This window comes from Lethenteron reissneri, chromosome 26, assembly GCF_015708825.2.
Source record: "Lethenteron reissneri isolate LAM-NWPU_2019-01 chromosome 26, ASM1570882v1, whole genome shotgun sequence".
Classification (NCBI taxonomy): Eukaryota; Metazoa; Chordata; class Hyperoartia; order Petromyzontiformes; family Petromyzontidae; genus Lethenteron; species Lethenteron reissneri.
Window position 1 is genome coordinate 5,329,425 of NC_083804.1, and position 15,849 is coordinate 5,345,273.

The window sequence follows — 15,849 nt, forward strand, 5'->3', positions numbered from 1 at the left end:
CTTGGGTTTTTTCGGTAAAGTCACGTAGGTAAAAAATTAAAATTAATAAACGTAAAATAAAATAAAAATCACGACGTTTCGGAGGCAACACAAGCTTCCGTCTTCAGGTGGAACCGTCACAGCACGATAGCTGTATCAAGTACTTGATACAGCTGAAGACGGAAGCTTGTGTTGCCTCCGAAACGTCGTGATTTTTATTTTATTTTTTATTTTATTTTAGGTTTATTAATTTGAATTTTTTACCTACGTGACTTTACCGAAAAAAACAAAGAATATGAATCCTTGCAGTCACGAAAGCTTCAAATCTAGTGCAGAGTCCTTTCAGCGTTGCCTCAGGACTTGATAGACGATATCAAGACCGCACGATGCTCCCTTGAGCACGGGGATGGGGATATCTTATTGAGTGTGCACAAGCACGTGCCAAACAAACACACCTACAGCTGCTATTGCTTAATTGCGAGATAGCGGCACAATTAGAGAATCCGTCACACAATGTCCGCGCGTCTTATCAGGGGTGATCACGAAGTCGTGAGAATTGTATTTTATTATGTTTTATTTTAATTATTTTATTATTTCCATTCTACGTGACTTTACCGAAAGAACCAAGAAATAAAACATAATACAATATTATATTATTATATTATGTTTTATTTTTATTATTTTATTATTTCCATTCTACGTGACTTTACCGAAAGAACCAAGAAGATTAATCCCTGCAGTCACGAAAGCTTTAAATCGAAAAGATCACGAAAATTGTGAGGCTTACGAGACCTCCTGACTTCATACTCGGTTGCCGTCGGTGGGATTCAGGAGTGGGTTCAGATTGTCAGGCCCACGTGTCACTTCTCTGTCCTTTCTGCAACTCTGTTTCTCTATGCGTCTCGATCCATATTCCTCTTAATACATTTTAAACCTACTTCTGCTATCTGTCACATTGTCTTTGTTATACGTGGCTGTGCTTTTGTCTCTTCACGTCTCTTTGTATGTTTGTCTCAATTTCTGTCTCTATGTCTGTCCCTCTGTTTCTATTTCTGTGTGTCTCTATTGTATTTAACACGTTTTGTGTTGTTCTGTATTTATCTTCATGTTTCTCTGTATTTCCAACTATGTCCACCATCTCCGTACCTATATGTTTTTGTCCGTGACTTCCATATCTCTGTCTGCTTCACAATGTCTCCCTGAGTCTCTCTCTTTGTCTTTATGTTTTTGTTCTGTCTCTGATCATGTTTTTAATGCTACAAGTTACACATGAATATCGGGTTAAAAAGGAATACAGTTTTATGGGTTTGCCTGCCCTCCTTCCAAAAGCAAGACTCAAGCAATGAGTGTAAGTAGACAATTAGAAATATGCTACTGCCACTTTTCATAACAGTCGGAGCTATATCCCAAACATGACCACTAACCAGAGAAGTCTCAAATGTAGTCATAAAGCAACTGAAGTAAAACACCACAAAAAGTATAAATTCAGTGTTTCAGTGGCAAGCAAATGATGAAGGAAGGCTTATATGACCACCCTTTCACAAGTAAATTCACGGAAACATTCAAATTATGTTAGAAAGGAGGCGAGTATCACGGAGGCCTGGAGACTGCGTCAGAGAACTGAATGAGCAACGCTGGAAATTATAATTCGAACCGCAAGCTTCGACCAGAGATGAAGTCATTTTCCCAAGCACAGTGCACATTATAGTCTCCCATAGACAAACGTGGGTTAGAGAACCTACACAAGTTAAAGAGACACCATCTCAGTAACTGTTATGAAAAGCAATTGGGCTTGGGTAGAACATATCGCCGGATGGGATGATCGCCGGTGGTCTAGACAAAATGAAGGAATGGCAGCCAAAAGGAGGGAACACTCCAACGGCATCTACCGTACAGCTGGTTCGATGAAATCAGCGCCTTGTGCGGGAGCTGTATGGACTGTTGCATCGTGAGACGTTGTTCTTCACATTTTCCGAGGGGGGGCACTTTCGCCGATAAGATATCCGTGTGAGGGCCACCACACATTTGAAACCATTGGGGTGTGACAGCACGATGATGTGGGGTGTTTTCACATGTTGTGTATTGTCGGGGGCCGCACGTCAGGGGCCACACTAAAGGCCACGAGGGGCCACTAGGGGCCCGCGGGCCTTGCAATGAAGAACACCGCCGTGAGAGATGATGATGACCGGTCAAAAATAATGAATACAAACTCAAGTTTATAACGGTTTGTTTTTCCAGCTTTAAGGACAAGTAGGGAACCACTCGGTCACCTCGACGTCTTAAGAGTAGGGCAGTTTAGCAATATGTGTAAGATTGATGCTTGAAGCTGTTTCATGGCCTGAACGATCACTTTTGCGTTTGTCCCACTGTGCGATGTTCACCCTTGTTTCGTGCAACGCGATGTCGGATGTGAAGATGTTTTACTTGAGCCTTCGATGGCAAGAGTCACGTGTGCCACAAGTGGCCAAGCACACATTTAACATGGCTGGAATGCAGAGAGAAAGATATAAAGTAAGGAGGAGGGAGTGGGACGGTGTTACTGTGGATCAATTCTCTCACCAGATTGCTCTGCAGTTTCCCTTTATACGGTTGTTATTGTTTAATATATAGATTTTTTTTTACACAAAAACTCAACAAGTGCTCACACATCGCGATGTATCAGTGCAGGAAAAATCTCCGTGTAAATGTGCTTTCAAATACGATGTAAACAATTTTACTATATATTTGTTTTACCAGGTAAGGCGCACAGACTGCAAATGATAGCCCAATTAAGTGGCTTATCACGTGGAATTGTATAGCAGCCAAATACTCTAAACGTTTCAGTGTGTGCCACTAATATTGTATTACATTTGGGGGTTTCACTTAATTCGGCAACAAATTACAAATCTAGAAAATATAAATAATATATTTTTAAACTGATATCCGGCGAACGTGTCTACAGCGAGTCAAGTTTATTCGTCTAGCAGAGTGTATGAGAAAGTGAAGGGCCATGAGCGTGGATAAGGAGTCACTTGATGGAAACCAGAAGTAGTTTTGTGACATCGCCTTCCATTGAACATTCTTTGTCATGGGCCAAACGCCGCTCTGTAAAAGTTCAAAAATGGCCACTTTGCCGCACGACGTGAAGCCGACAGCACGATTGGAATAAAATTGGGTAAGTATATATTAAAAAAAAAAAAAGTTTTAAACAAGATTAATGGATGCCTATCATATGTACAGAGCAGACTGGGGTTGTGAGGGGGCATTCTGGATGGAGTTGGTATAACTGATAAAAAAAATCTACCGTTAATGTGCATTTGAAAAAACTTTTGCTGCAAATGGGCTCATTTGTAATTTGCCAACAACGTATTGTCTCATGACACATTTGCTTCAGGATCTAGAGAGATAATGTATAAAATTAGATATATATATTTATACTTGTTTACCAGCAAAGGCTCACGGAGTCTCAATACACTTTTTCAGGAGGGTCGTACCAAGTTTTTTTTCGCAGGAGGGGACGATGTTTGCCGTTGCTGCTGTGTGTGATCCCAATTGAGTAACTTTCAGGTATTTATTTTCAGCATTGGGATGTTTGGCCAATACCAATTACATTGTAGGGTTTGTGTTGTTGTTTGTAGCTGTGAGAGGAAAGCGGTGAAACCAAAACAGACCAAGGCAGAACAGGGGAGAGGAAATACAAGCTCAACCCAGAAAGGCGCCCTAGTCAGGAATTGAACCCAGGTGCTTCTTGCTACGAGTGTTACCGCCGTGCCACCATCACATCCAACACGAGGGAGCAGCAACCTGCGGCTTCGGAGCCACATGCGACTCTTTAAGGACTTGCTTGGTGACGTTATTTATGAAGGACAATCACATTTTGACTTAACATCACCGTCTCGTATTCACCACACGGTGCATTGCGGCTCCTGAAATATTGCGTTTTTGTTGTTACCGAATTCGATGATAAAAAAAAATGCCCCTTCTCGTTATTGTGGTTGCCGACCCACTGTACTAATTACATTTCCAAAAAACAAACACTGCACTATACATTTCAACTTAATTTAATAAAATGTATGGTACTCTTATAAATGGGGACATACAAAGATAATGTGAAAAGCGCGCTTCGGATCATTAGCCCGAGCAAAGATATAAGAAACCACACGGAGGAGAAAAAACTATAATAAACGGTGAAAACACACAAGCGTGAACAAACACAACACTGCAAACAAAACAACAGGCAGAGAGAACAATCCTAAAATAAATAACAGAAATCGTGCTGCTTTGGCGCGGCAATTATTGCTGCGGCTGAAGTACGATGGCAGCGTCCGCCAGCGTGCTGCAGCCGGCGGTGCAGAAACGCGAGATGATTTAGAAAGGGCACCGGTCATTAGGGTCCTGTGAACGCTGCCGAACAAGCTGAAGAATTCATTGCGTGCAAATGTGCGCTCCGTGGATGGAGAGGGGGTAGAGCAGCCCCTTTGAAGCGCTGCCACTGCTCAGAGTGTTGAATTGCAACGTGCAGTTTTTTTGTTACTTCATATTTTAAGATCGCGTTCGTGAAACAACCCCGATTAAACAACAACAAATTCAACGACCGCAATGATGTTACAGATGGTTCTTGTTTTTTTGTTGTTTGCATCGGAAATGTTATACGCTTCACAAACAACTGTAAAAATCTTGTATCTGTTCCACCTGATGATGGTCGCTTGCAGTTGCGATCGAAACGTCGTGATTTATTTTCTTTTATACCTACGTGACTTTACCGAAAGAACCAAAGAGTATGGATAAATGTAACAATAGCAAATACGGGGTGGAACGGTGTCGCGCGGGATGTACCCGGCCACCTGCGTATTACTCCCGTCCACGGCGACAATGCTCCCGAGTGACCGAACTCGACTCGTGCTGGGATACTCCCTTCGCCGACCCACACTGACCAGCGTGGTGAAGTATAGTCAAAGAACCCCAGCCTAACCCGTGACTCACATGGCGTGGGACGGCCTTCTTCATCCAGCAGTAGATTAATTACATTATTTACTCACAACTGTCAGGAAGCACCTGGCTGGTATGTTTGGTCACTTACGGCTTGAATTTATTTATTTCGATTTGAGGCATGAAACAGGAGTGCCCAGAGAAAAACCAATCCGTACGAGAGAAGACCCACACGTCTTTGCACAGGCAGGTCAGTGATCTACTTGCTGTACCGCCTCTCACAAGCAGGGCCCAGCAAGTGGGTGTCTGGTGGGGTTCACTGCCCAGCCATGGTCCTGGGCACCCACCAACTTGCACTGAGCAGTGAGGTGAAGAATGTTCAAACAATCGCCACGGCTCACCATGGCCTTGGGAGACTCCTCGTTTAAAAGCAGTGGACCGATAGAATCGAAATAATTGTGATATCACAGTGATCTCAGGCACACTAATAATGAGATTGCTGTACTTTTTATTCAATGCCCCACCCGCTGCCCAGCTATTGCGAAATGTCATTGAATCCCAAGTCGCAGAGATTACTCCACCCGTGGAGAAATACAAGTTTTACCTCGGTTCTCCATGTGTGACGCTGGCCGGGAGGTTCGTGGCCTTTTACGGGGTTTCCTGCCTTCAAGAGGTAGCAATATGAATTTTGAGTCGATTCGTCTACGAAAAATTGTCTATCGTCCCAGATTTAGTTATAAGGAAATACATCCTGACGTACAGTGTATGCGCCATAGATTCACTACACGATGGTTGTGTTCACAGAGCCTTACTAAAAAACACACACACACACAGGTGCGCACACGTCCACGTGCGGACAGCACCTGGGACTCGATGAGGAGTCAAGAGCGTGGCCCTCATTAACGTGCAGGCACGAGGGAGCGTTCGACCGTGCACAACGCGAGTTGGCAGGGCAGATTAGCGCTCTGAAATTAAGCTTGCCTTTAAAAGCTACTGTCACGCCCTGCCTGTATAATTTACGTGGATATGTTATAAAATTGTAATGAAAAAAGGTGTACACGTGGCTGAGAACAGTGAGATTTTTTTTTACGTTGATAAATTATTTCAACTCCGCTATTTTTTATTTTACCATTCAGCTATACAGCTCTTTTTCAGAAGCGACCTGGCCACAAATGAGAGCTCAACGAAGTGGCTTTTGTGGAAATTTATAGCAGCCAAATTCTCGAAATACTCCAAATGTATAGTCGGAGGACATCAAATACGTTTTGGCAGCTAAAAACCTCAAGTCGTAACAGCCCTCACCCCCATATTCACGTGTGTCAGCAGTGCCGTTTAACTTTACAATAATTCGTTTTAATTCGAATGAAATGCTGAAATATTCTTTGTTTAAGCAGTCGAGAGCATGCTGAGATGTAATTGTCCCATGTAAATTTAGTTACGTGGGAATGGTTTGTATATGGATTTTTTTTTTACAATGACAGCTTTAAAACGTTTGGGGTAGCAGCTATTACACGGGCACTAACATCGTGTTGTAAATTGAAGTCACGGGGTCTTTGATGTCGACCTCACAGCTGAAGGTGCACTTCAGTAATTTCCCTTCGTGCTCCACGTGGCTCTCCGGTGTTTTCGGGTCGTGCCGTGCGATGTTCGATACGATGTCCGACGTTTCGCTCCGCGAGCTGGGAGCTTCTACGGGGAACTGAATTCAGCGCTGGGAGCTTCTTGACTTTAGCTCATGAAGAAGCTCCCGGCGTGTGAAGTGAACCGTCGGACATCATGTGAAACAACACACGGTGAGGAAATTACCAGAGGGAATTTGGGAATGTACTGGCGAATTAGTGCCAAATGCCTTCGTGGCAAGTGCCCTCACACGAGTTTATACTTCCACCGTGACTCAATCAACTGCTGTGTCAGTTTCTGCTCACCATACAATTCATTTGAAGTCTCGCAATTTTCGAGTTGGTGTGCGTATCTAAAGGCTCTGCACAACTCATTCAGAAATGAGCCTGTTCTCGAAAGCTAAGCAGGCGTTGATCTTGGATAGTGCTTGGATGGGTGACTATGCAAAACAGGCGCTGTAGGCCGCTGCAGGTTTATGTTTGCGGGAAGCAGAGAAGCGCAACATCCAATGTTATACTGTACTTGTACGCACGCCTCGTCGATAATCCCTGCCATCACCAATCCACACTCACCAGCAGAGTGAAGAATGGACATATACAACCCCTATGACCCATGCACCATGGAGAGGCCATCACCTCGCAGCGGAGTGACGAATGGGATATACATATTCTGCGCAATGTCATTTTTCACAGCTGTGATGAAGCGGCCGCGGCCATGCAGGCCATGCGAGAGAGACGTCGCCTCCCCGTGCGGCCTCACACGAAGCCACTTAGTTTTGGCACGGGTATCTGGGCACAGAACCTGCTCGAATGTCACAGCTTACATGCGTGTGTGTGCCTGCCACCAAATCACTCTGAATGTGCACGATCCCATCGGATCTCATAAGCCAAGCAGGATTTTTGGAACCCGGCTCATGCAATCCGATAACAAATCCCTTTTTTCAATATTATTTATATAATTAGGATGGCGGAGTACAGCTTATTCATATTGCCGCAAATTGTGCTTATGATTATCACGTAAAACAGCCTTCCCCAAAACACACAAGAGGGCTTCAAAAAATGAAAGTGTCATTGATTTAAAGCGTGGAAATCTTCTGTCTGGAAAAAAAGCGGTGTACAACGCACCACTGCGGTTTGTGAGTGTTGCCTTGCACGTAATGAATTAACTTTTGTTGGCGATGAAGGGACCGATGTGGAAGTTGTGAACGGCGTTCAATCACGCCCGATTAAACTCCATACAAATTGCCTAGGTGTTGGATAGCATGTTGAACCCGGGGGGGGGGGGGGGGGGAAACCCCCAGTACGCACTAAGCAGTCTTGTTACAATGTCCGCTCAGGCTAATGAGGCAGATGAAAGCAATTTAAGTGGAAGGAGAAGAAATGACATATTACCTCTCAAATCCTGTCTCTCAGCTTCAACGAATAGGAATCGCTGCGCCAGTTTTCGCGGCCCATTCAAAATGGATTATGCAATTGCACAATGCAGGTGAGTGCGTAGGGGGGGGGGGGTTCTGCTATAATCATCAGGAAATCAACAAACGTCGCATGAGGCGGCCTGCAAAACAAAACGGATGTTTCAGCGTCGGTAAACATCACGGCCGCTACCCCCGCCGCCGCTGGTACTATGGTGAGAGATTCTATGGCGATATAGCCAGGGATGTATTCGAGTTTTTGCTCACGTCGATTGTACACTGATAACGGACACACGCTGCAAGAGACAATGGCAGAAAAGCTGCGGGAGTAATCAAAATGCTGATGACCCAGCCGTACGGCATTTGCACGTAGGATGATGTTGCGTTGCTGCAGGCTCTAAAGGTCGCTTCCGCCAGAATTTCACTGTTGGCCGTCGATAACATTTAGATTGCAGGTAGGTTGCAAGGGTGACCTTGCTGTAACAAGTGTAATGTGCAATATTCACAGCAAGGGCAAGTTTGTAAACATGTCGGAAAAAGTGTAATTTTTTTTTCCTGAATTCCTCCACTTGGATGATTCCCTCATTTACAGAGACAGGATCACACGTGTTGGTGACATCACGAGTTAAAAACGGTGGCGCACGCAAACCTCAGAATTCCAATCACCTAAGCGCACTTTTCTCCGCAACGATGCTTCCCACCTGCGTCAGATGAGAGGACACGTCGTAAAGGTTACTTCGTTTTTTTGTGTCGTGCGTTGTGTTTTTTTTGGGGGGGTCATCCATTCCTTCGGCGTGAATCGTCAACCCCCGTGAAAGAAAGCGACAGCCCCCCGTGGGAAAAAGTGCGCCAAGCACTGTAGGGGCTGCTCATCCGATGTTGAACACCAAAAGCAGAATAAGTGTCCGCGATCGTGACCTTTACGCTAAGCGCGAGCCTCATCCGAAAAGCCTGAAATTTACGTGGCCTCGTGACGTCGAGTCGACAAAAAACCAGCACACTTTCGTCGCCACCAGCAATAAACGCACAAATATTCTCTGTATTTATATAATTATATATTAAAACAAAGTACCTTTTTTTGTTAAACGCATTTTAAAGCACAGGTAAAAACACCTACACACTGCAAACAACTACACACCTTCCAGAAAGCAACTCCCCAGTTGAAAACGACAAGATGCTGAAAAGTCTCAGAACACTGGGAAGCAGGTTTCACCCGGCAGTGTTTCAAGACGCAGCAACAGGGCAGCCCTTTAGCTCCCACCCCACACACACGGATGCAGATACTGCTGCAGGATCTGCAGGAGGCCCTGCTGCAGGGGCTCCAGTGGAAAAGAGCATCGCCTGGGTTTTCTCTTCAGCAAAAAAGGGGCAATATCAGCCCTGCAAGAGAGCGAGAGAGAGCGAGAGAGAAAAAAACAACTAACCAGGGTGTTCTTGCAAGTGGGCTTTACTTTGAGGACTTCTAAAGATTGTGAACGGGAGGTAATGTGTTAATGGCCGATACGTGTTAAAGAGAGGAATAAATAAACTACTTTGAGTACTCGATGAAGGTCAAAGAGAGACTGTGGCGGTCTTTGCCATTCTGGGAAATGGTTCCTCTGGAAAAAAATGTATCCATGAAAAACCATGAGCAGCCAAACACGAGACGACAGGACTTAATCGTCAACAAATGTATTTAATTTCTACCTAAAAGAAAAGATAAACACTTCTGCTATCCGGACTTTAACGTTGCTGCCAGGATACACAGGAGTGTATGCGTTTGCAAAACGTGGTTTTCCTGACAGATGTGCTATAACTGCGTGCTTCCAAGTGTTCGGAGGCCTTTTATAAAGGTCACGAGGACAAAGAGTACAGCCACTTGGTGGCTTGAAGCGGAGTTTCAGGAGACTGGGTTCCTGGCCAGGGTGTGAGCACACCAGAGGAGGAGAGTGTCTCCATCGCAGTCGACCGAAGACAGGGCATTCAATTATAAACAATCGCCTTCGTCTCCCGCAGGGAAGCAATTATAGATATAACCCGCCGTTGTTTAAAGTGTCGTTTTAAAATTCACTGCCTTCGTGCATATCATATACAATTTAAATAGTGTCCCATACCATCGTGTATGTATCCATCACTTCCACCCGAAGCGAAATTTGATTGAGTTTTATTTTACGTACCCCGCTCGGGACTGACTTTGTACTGCTGACACTTATTTTGTTAATTTTACCAGGCTGTTGAGAATAACAGTAAAATTGTTGTCAAGATTCATTCATGCGTCAACCTTGAGTTCCAGTCTCTTGAAATCTAGATTCAAGTCACTGACAACATAATAACACAAAATTGGTGGAAACATATTTTGGCCACATAGCATCACGGAAAATATCTACGATGCCATTTTTTTTAAGTGGCTTCCTGTCCACAGGACTTAATGAGCAAGACGGCAACCGGACAATGACTGTGAAAAGAACAAAGCAATTTTTTTTGTTTAAACCAAACCCCCCCAAAAAACTAACAGCAGGCGTCTCTTGATGGCAAAACGGATCTGTAAATGTTTTTTCATACCCCCTTGTTCTCGCCAAAGAAACAACAGAAACGTGACGGACAGGCTAGGTAACGCGCAGTGCTGCGCGAGCACCTAGACCGCATTTGTGCCTTGCCTTGCGCACGAGCACGTTATTGCATGCTTTAAATAACTTAAGAAATAAATAATCTCAATGATAATTTGTAAAAAAATATATAAAAATATTTTAGAACGCCTTTATTATTTTTTCTTATGATCATTGTCTTCGGTTTCATTTTTTTAAACTTTTTTTTTTACGTTTACCAGTCTTTAGCATTATTACTGCTAAATTCAATATGGCACTCTTGAAAACATGGAGAAATCCCGATACTGTGCCACACATTTATCCCATGAACAACGAACCAACAACCCAGTCACTGTTTAATCTCTACCCAGTCTCAACTACTGCAGTGGTGCGTGATACCAATGCTTTGGTACCCACACTATATACAATTTATACTACAGAATATCAATATTTTAACGATACCTTTACGTGATAGGCACATGGGGTTAGGGAATTGTGGATTGGTGTTTATTGTTGTCCGTGAAAGGCTTCAGAAGATTAGGGTGTACAAATGTTGCTATTTATTTTTTGCTGACATCCAAGTCACATTGTCAGCCTAAAAACTTGTGTGGAATGCAAGTTATAGATACACCGAGACCCAAAAGTTAGTTTACCGAGACAGAGTGCAACAATTTATGAATGTTTTGGCAATTTGTTTACTCCTAATAAAGACCTTGACTAATTTATTTAACGGATTTAAACAACGAGCTCTCTGCTAGGATGGCCTAAGGGCCATCCTGTGGCCACAGATTTTGTAGCATACTGCTCTCCTTTTTGTATTTGGATTGTCAACCAACACGGGGTATAACGACATCTTGTACACCTATTGTTCTCTTTCAGCCTCGCCCGCCCACCCCCCAACACGTTCCATTCATTGGCTACCACATTCAGATAAGCCCCTCCCCCCTTAACTTGTATTTAAGAACTAGTCTCTTGGACTTTTGCCTCACTTGAAACGGTAAATCTAGTTGTGACCGTCTCACCTGATGACGGAGACTTGTGTTGCCTCCGAAACGTCGTGATTTATTATTTTATTTCTGTTATTATTTCTGTAATTATTTATATTATTTATTATTTATTTAGTTTTACCTACGTGACTTTACCGAAACAACCTAAGAGTGTAGCACACTGCTGTTGATGCCCTGGGGCTCCACAGGAACTCTCGGACACAACCGTTCATTGTGTGCATCCTAAGATTCAGAGGCCTTCGGGGTTTTAAAGTTTACGGTTATGGATTGAACTAAAGGTTAAATGTAAGGTGAGCGATAGGATTTAGTGTAAAGGGGTTCACATTATTACGTGGAGGTGTGGAGGGTTTGAGATCAAAGAGTAGCGTTAAGAACTATTTTAACATAATCTGTATTGGATCAATTTCGTTGATGTCACACGGGTATCGAGAACAATTGCCAAAGATCGATCCACAGATCGATCGATCTTGTAGCAGTATCAGAATATTGATAATTTGAGTTAATAGACACAGCCATAGTATAAATCCTAATTTACAAAAGGCCCTCTGCACCTAGGGCAAAAAAACCAAACAAACACTAGCACTCTCTCCCTCACAGCTAAATATTTTGTATATTCATTTAATTTCTGTAAACGTCTGTTTGCAATTAATGACTATTCCTGCACAAAATCCTGCACGCGTGTCTTTGCACATATATATGTATATGAGCTTCAAAATGTTTGGATAAAAAAAAGTAATACCTTTATACAGTGCCACAACTTTCAAAAACTACACAAACGCTTCAACAAAGACACAACTACCGTATTTATCCGCATTATAAGACGTAAGTTCTGCCCGTGTTTTACTTTCCGGAGCGTCTCATAGTCCGGAAAATACGGTAATCGTAGTTATCGAGTGAAAAAACAAGCGTGAAAATTGTGTCGGCAGTACAAGAACGTCTCCCCCAAATGATATTTGCTCTCCTTTATTACGCGATGCCACACTCCTTACGGCAAATTGAAAACAAACAAACAAAAACTATCACCCGAGGAGGCATTTTTTTGCCTTCGTGCCAGAATGCTTATCACATCCATTTACCAAGGAGGTGCAACCAGCCACCGATGATTTCGCTACCGCGTGGGGGGGGTTCTGCTTTTGTGTCGCGTCGCCCTCCCAACGTGTTTCCGGTCTCCGCCGCACGCCGTTCGGCACGATGTCCGACGTTTCGCTCCGTACGTGTTGAGAGCTTCTTGAGGACACCCCGACGACGTTCTTGAATAAATTCCCGAATAAGTTCGCAGAAAAGTGCCCAGCGCGGCGGCCAAGATGTCAAATGTCGCGCTAACAACAGCGGGGCTCTACTTGGGAACAACTCGGCGGGCGCCCAGGTTCGTGAACCGAGGGAGCACCCATCCTGGTGGCCGTGGCAACGCAGCATGGATCTATCTGAAGGATCTGGGTAAGATTCAAATATTATCCTATTCTGGCTCTGACGGCTCTGACCCATTTCCTCCTTAGAAGGCGATGAAGCCTATTTGTGGAATGATTGATCACATTACGCGTAGCCGTTCAGAAATTAAAAAGATTTTACCCAAACATCTCAAAGCAAACATATGTGTGTACATAGGTACATGTATAATAAAGACGTCATTCCTCTTGCTGTTTCTTCTTCCGTTTTACCCTGTTGCAATTTCCCTGCTAAAAAAGAAGGGAGGCCCCACACTGTGGCTCAACAGACAACATAAATTGTAAACCAAACACAATTTTTTTTCTTCTCTCGGGAAAATCGTTTGCTGAAGGAAATCGAGTACAGCACTGCACACATTTCTGAGGCTCACAAAAGCGTAATTTTTTTAGGACTCAACCAAGAACCCAAGGAGACAGGGAGGGCATGAGGCACAGGGCGCGCAACCTAAAAACAAACACGTGCCGTCCGCCAGCAACATCACGGCCGCGAGAGATCTCGCCATCTCGGGATAAAATTTCGCGATTTTCTGGGAGATCCCACAATTTCAAGACATCCCGACGGTTCGAGAAAATCGCGAAGATATCAGTCGAGATATTGACAGAGATCGAACAATTACAAAGTGTCCCATAACGTTGATGGTGATATCGTGGCTAATTCCACGATGTCAAGTGAAATGCTGGGATCTAAATACAAATCTATCATTTTAAGAGTTTACAATATTAATGAATCAGATTATTATTGGTCGAAATCCCACAACAAATTGTGCAATATTAAAGCATGCCGTAAATTGGATACGACACAATTTATGAAAATCCCCAATGGTAAAAAAAAAAAACATCCCCCGTTTTCATGAAATGTGATTCCATTTATTTTGATAGTCCTATCAAAACAAAATGAACAAAATTAAAATCTACTTTGCGAATAAAAAAAACACACCATCGTTTTAAACAAACAAAAAAATAGATACCCCGTTATTTTAGGGCGATTTAGATTTGTTTAGTTTGATTTAAATAAAATTAGAAAAAAAACATGTCGAGGAATCTGCACAATATCAGGGCGAGACTTTTCGCACGATTGTAACTGCGATCCCACAATCTCGGGGTCACACTTGGCGACTTGCACTACCAGGAAGCCCGCGGGTGCCCTAACGGCACTATTGTAAACACACCTGGGGCGTGAGCTCCTGGACAGGATAGGAGAATGCACCTCAAAAACCGCACAGCAAACAAAGAACAAGAAAAAACACGCACACACATCGCCGCGCGTAAAGGTGGCCAATACGTTACTTAAGCGGAAAAACCGTTAACAATAAACCAAACTAAAAACGAACAAAAAAAATGTATATTATGCATCTATATATAATTAAACTTTGAGACGGTAACACCTAAAACAAACTTCTCTCAAAAGAAAATGAATACTTTTTTTCTTCCTTAAACGCACATCAAAAAAAAAAACAAGAGCTCTTTAAAAAAAATAAAAAAACACCAAACAAGAAGAGATAGCGAGAGTGCGGCCATGTCAAAAGTGTTATTATACTCGTTAAGTAGTTAAAGCCCCGTTATTGTTAACGAGCTATGCTGGGGCTAAAGGTGGACGTGGAAACCCTCCAGCCACAAGAGAGATGGAAGTGCGCCGGGGAGATTGGGAGGAGCCACGGAGGACAGCCCGGATGATCTCGGGAGACAGATCCGGTGATGGGAAGACAGCGAGATGAAGAGAGTGTGAAAGAGAAAAAGATTGGAGAGAGGGGAAGAGATGCAGAAAGGTAAGACTAAAAGGGGATAAAGATGGCGCGTGGGATGAGTCGAACATGGATCGAGGTAAAAACGAGAGATGCTGAGAGGGAACGAGGGATGGAGGAGTGAAATGGAGAGTGGGAATTTAGCGATGGGCAGGATGGACCAGGTGATGGCGAGACAGAGTGAGGGCGGAGAGGAGTTGGAGGGAGGGAGACGACCCTTCAGTAAGGCTTGCCGTCGCTCTTGTTGCGCTTGAGCTGCACCTTGAGACGCTTCATGCCGATCTGGAAGCCGTTCATGGCCTGGATCGCAGCCTGGGCTGACACCGGGTTATCATAGCTCACGAAACCTGCACGGCCAGAGAGAACACAGGTGACAGGGACGAATACGAGTGATCAGCAAATGAGCGAGAGGCAGAGAAAGAGAGAAAGAAGATGGCTTTCGAGAGACCCTGCAATTGCTTCCTCATGCCGCTGAGAGTCGAAAATACCTCACTTGAGGGAGCTCTTGATGACACAAGAGAGCCCGATCTATTTGGCAGTCTCTTCGGGAAGCATTTGTTAGTTCCTTGTGTTCTTCCGACTTTAACCGACCCGTGGCAACACACAGCCAAGCACAGCATTGGACAAAGCAGGTGACGAAATACAACGGAGTCCTTGGCTCAAAGCACTCCGGTGTCTCCCATCGCAGCTACACACGAGTCTCTGCGTCCTCTCGTACAACTCAGCAGTCGGCTGATGCTCTAACAACCTCGATGTTCCCGTAGCCATTCTCACCAAAATTGAATCACGAGCTCACTTAAAAGTCTAAAGAACAAATCCAAGGAACGTTCGCATGATTCCAGACCTTCCCAATATCACGTCTGGCAGTAAATATTTCTATCGGGCACACACCCTCACTGTCTGTTTCAAAGCCATGCTGGTTTTCCCTTAAGTGTCATTATTTCCGCGAGTTTATCTTATTCAGCAATACCCTGATACACTCCTTCCATGGAATACACGGTGAACAACAAAGTCCTCTGCAGTTCTCACACTCTTCTCCATCTTCCTTAGAGCAGCCTCCTGCTGTGGCTTCCCGACATGATGCAGCTCGATTCTGATTTGCAATCCTTCCAGCGTAAAATGTTTTTTTTTACATCAACATCTCCGTGAACTTTAACTTCCTTAGCAGGCGTC

General features: G+C 43.9%; 1 protein-coding gene across 9 annotated transcripts in view; it reads right to left on the reverse strand.

Annotated features, from left to right (window-relative positions):
- Window positions 1-264: 264 nt before the first annotated feature.
- Window positions 265-15,849, reverse strand: part of CELF2 (CUGBP Elav-like family member 2) — a 163,152-nt gene continuing 147,567 nt past the window's right edge. For all 9 annotated transcript variants that reach the window (XM_061559879.1, XM_061559884.1, XM_061559880.1 and 6 more), the window contains one exon: window positions 265-15,023. In XM_061559879.1, the coding sequence (XP_061415863.1) occupies window positions 14,896-15,023 (128 nt within the window). In that variant the 3' untranslated portion in view covers window positions 265-14,895. The remainder of the gene's footprint in view (window positions 15,024-15,849) is intronic.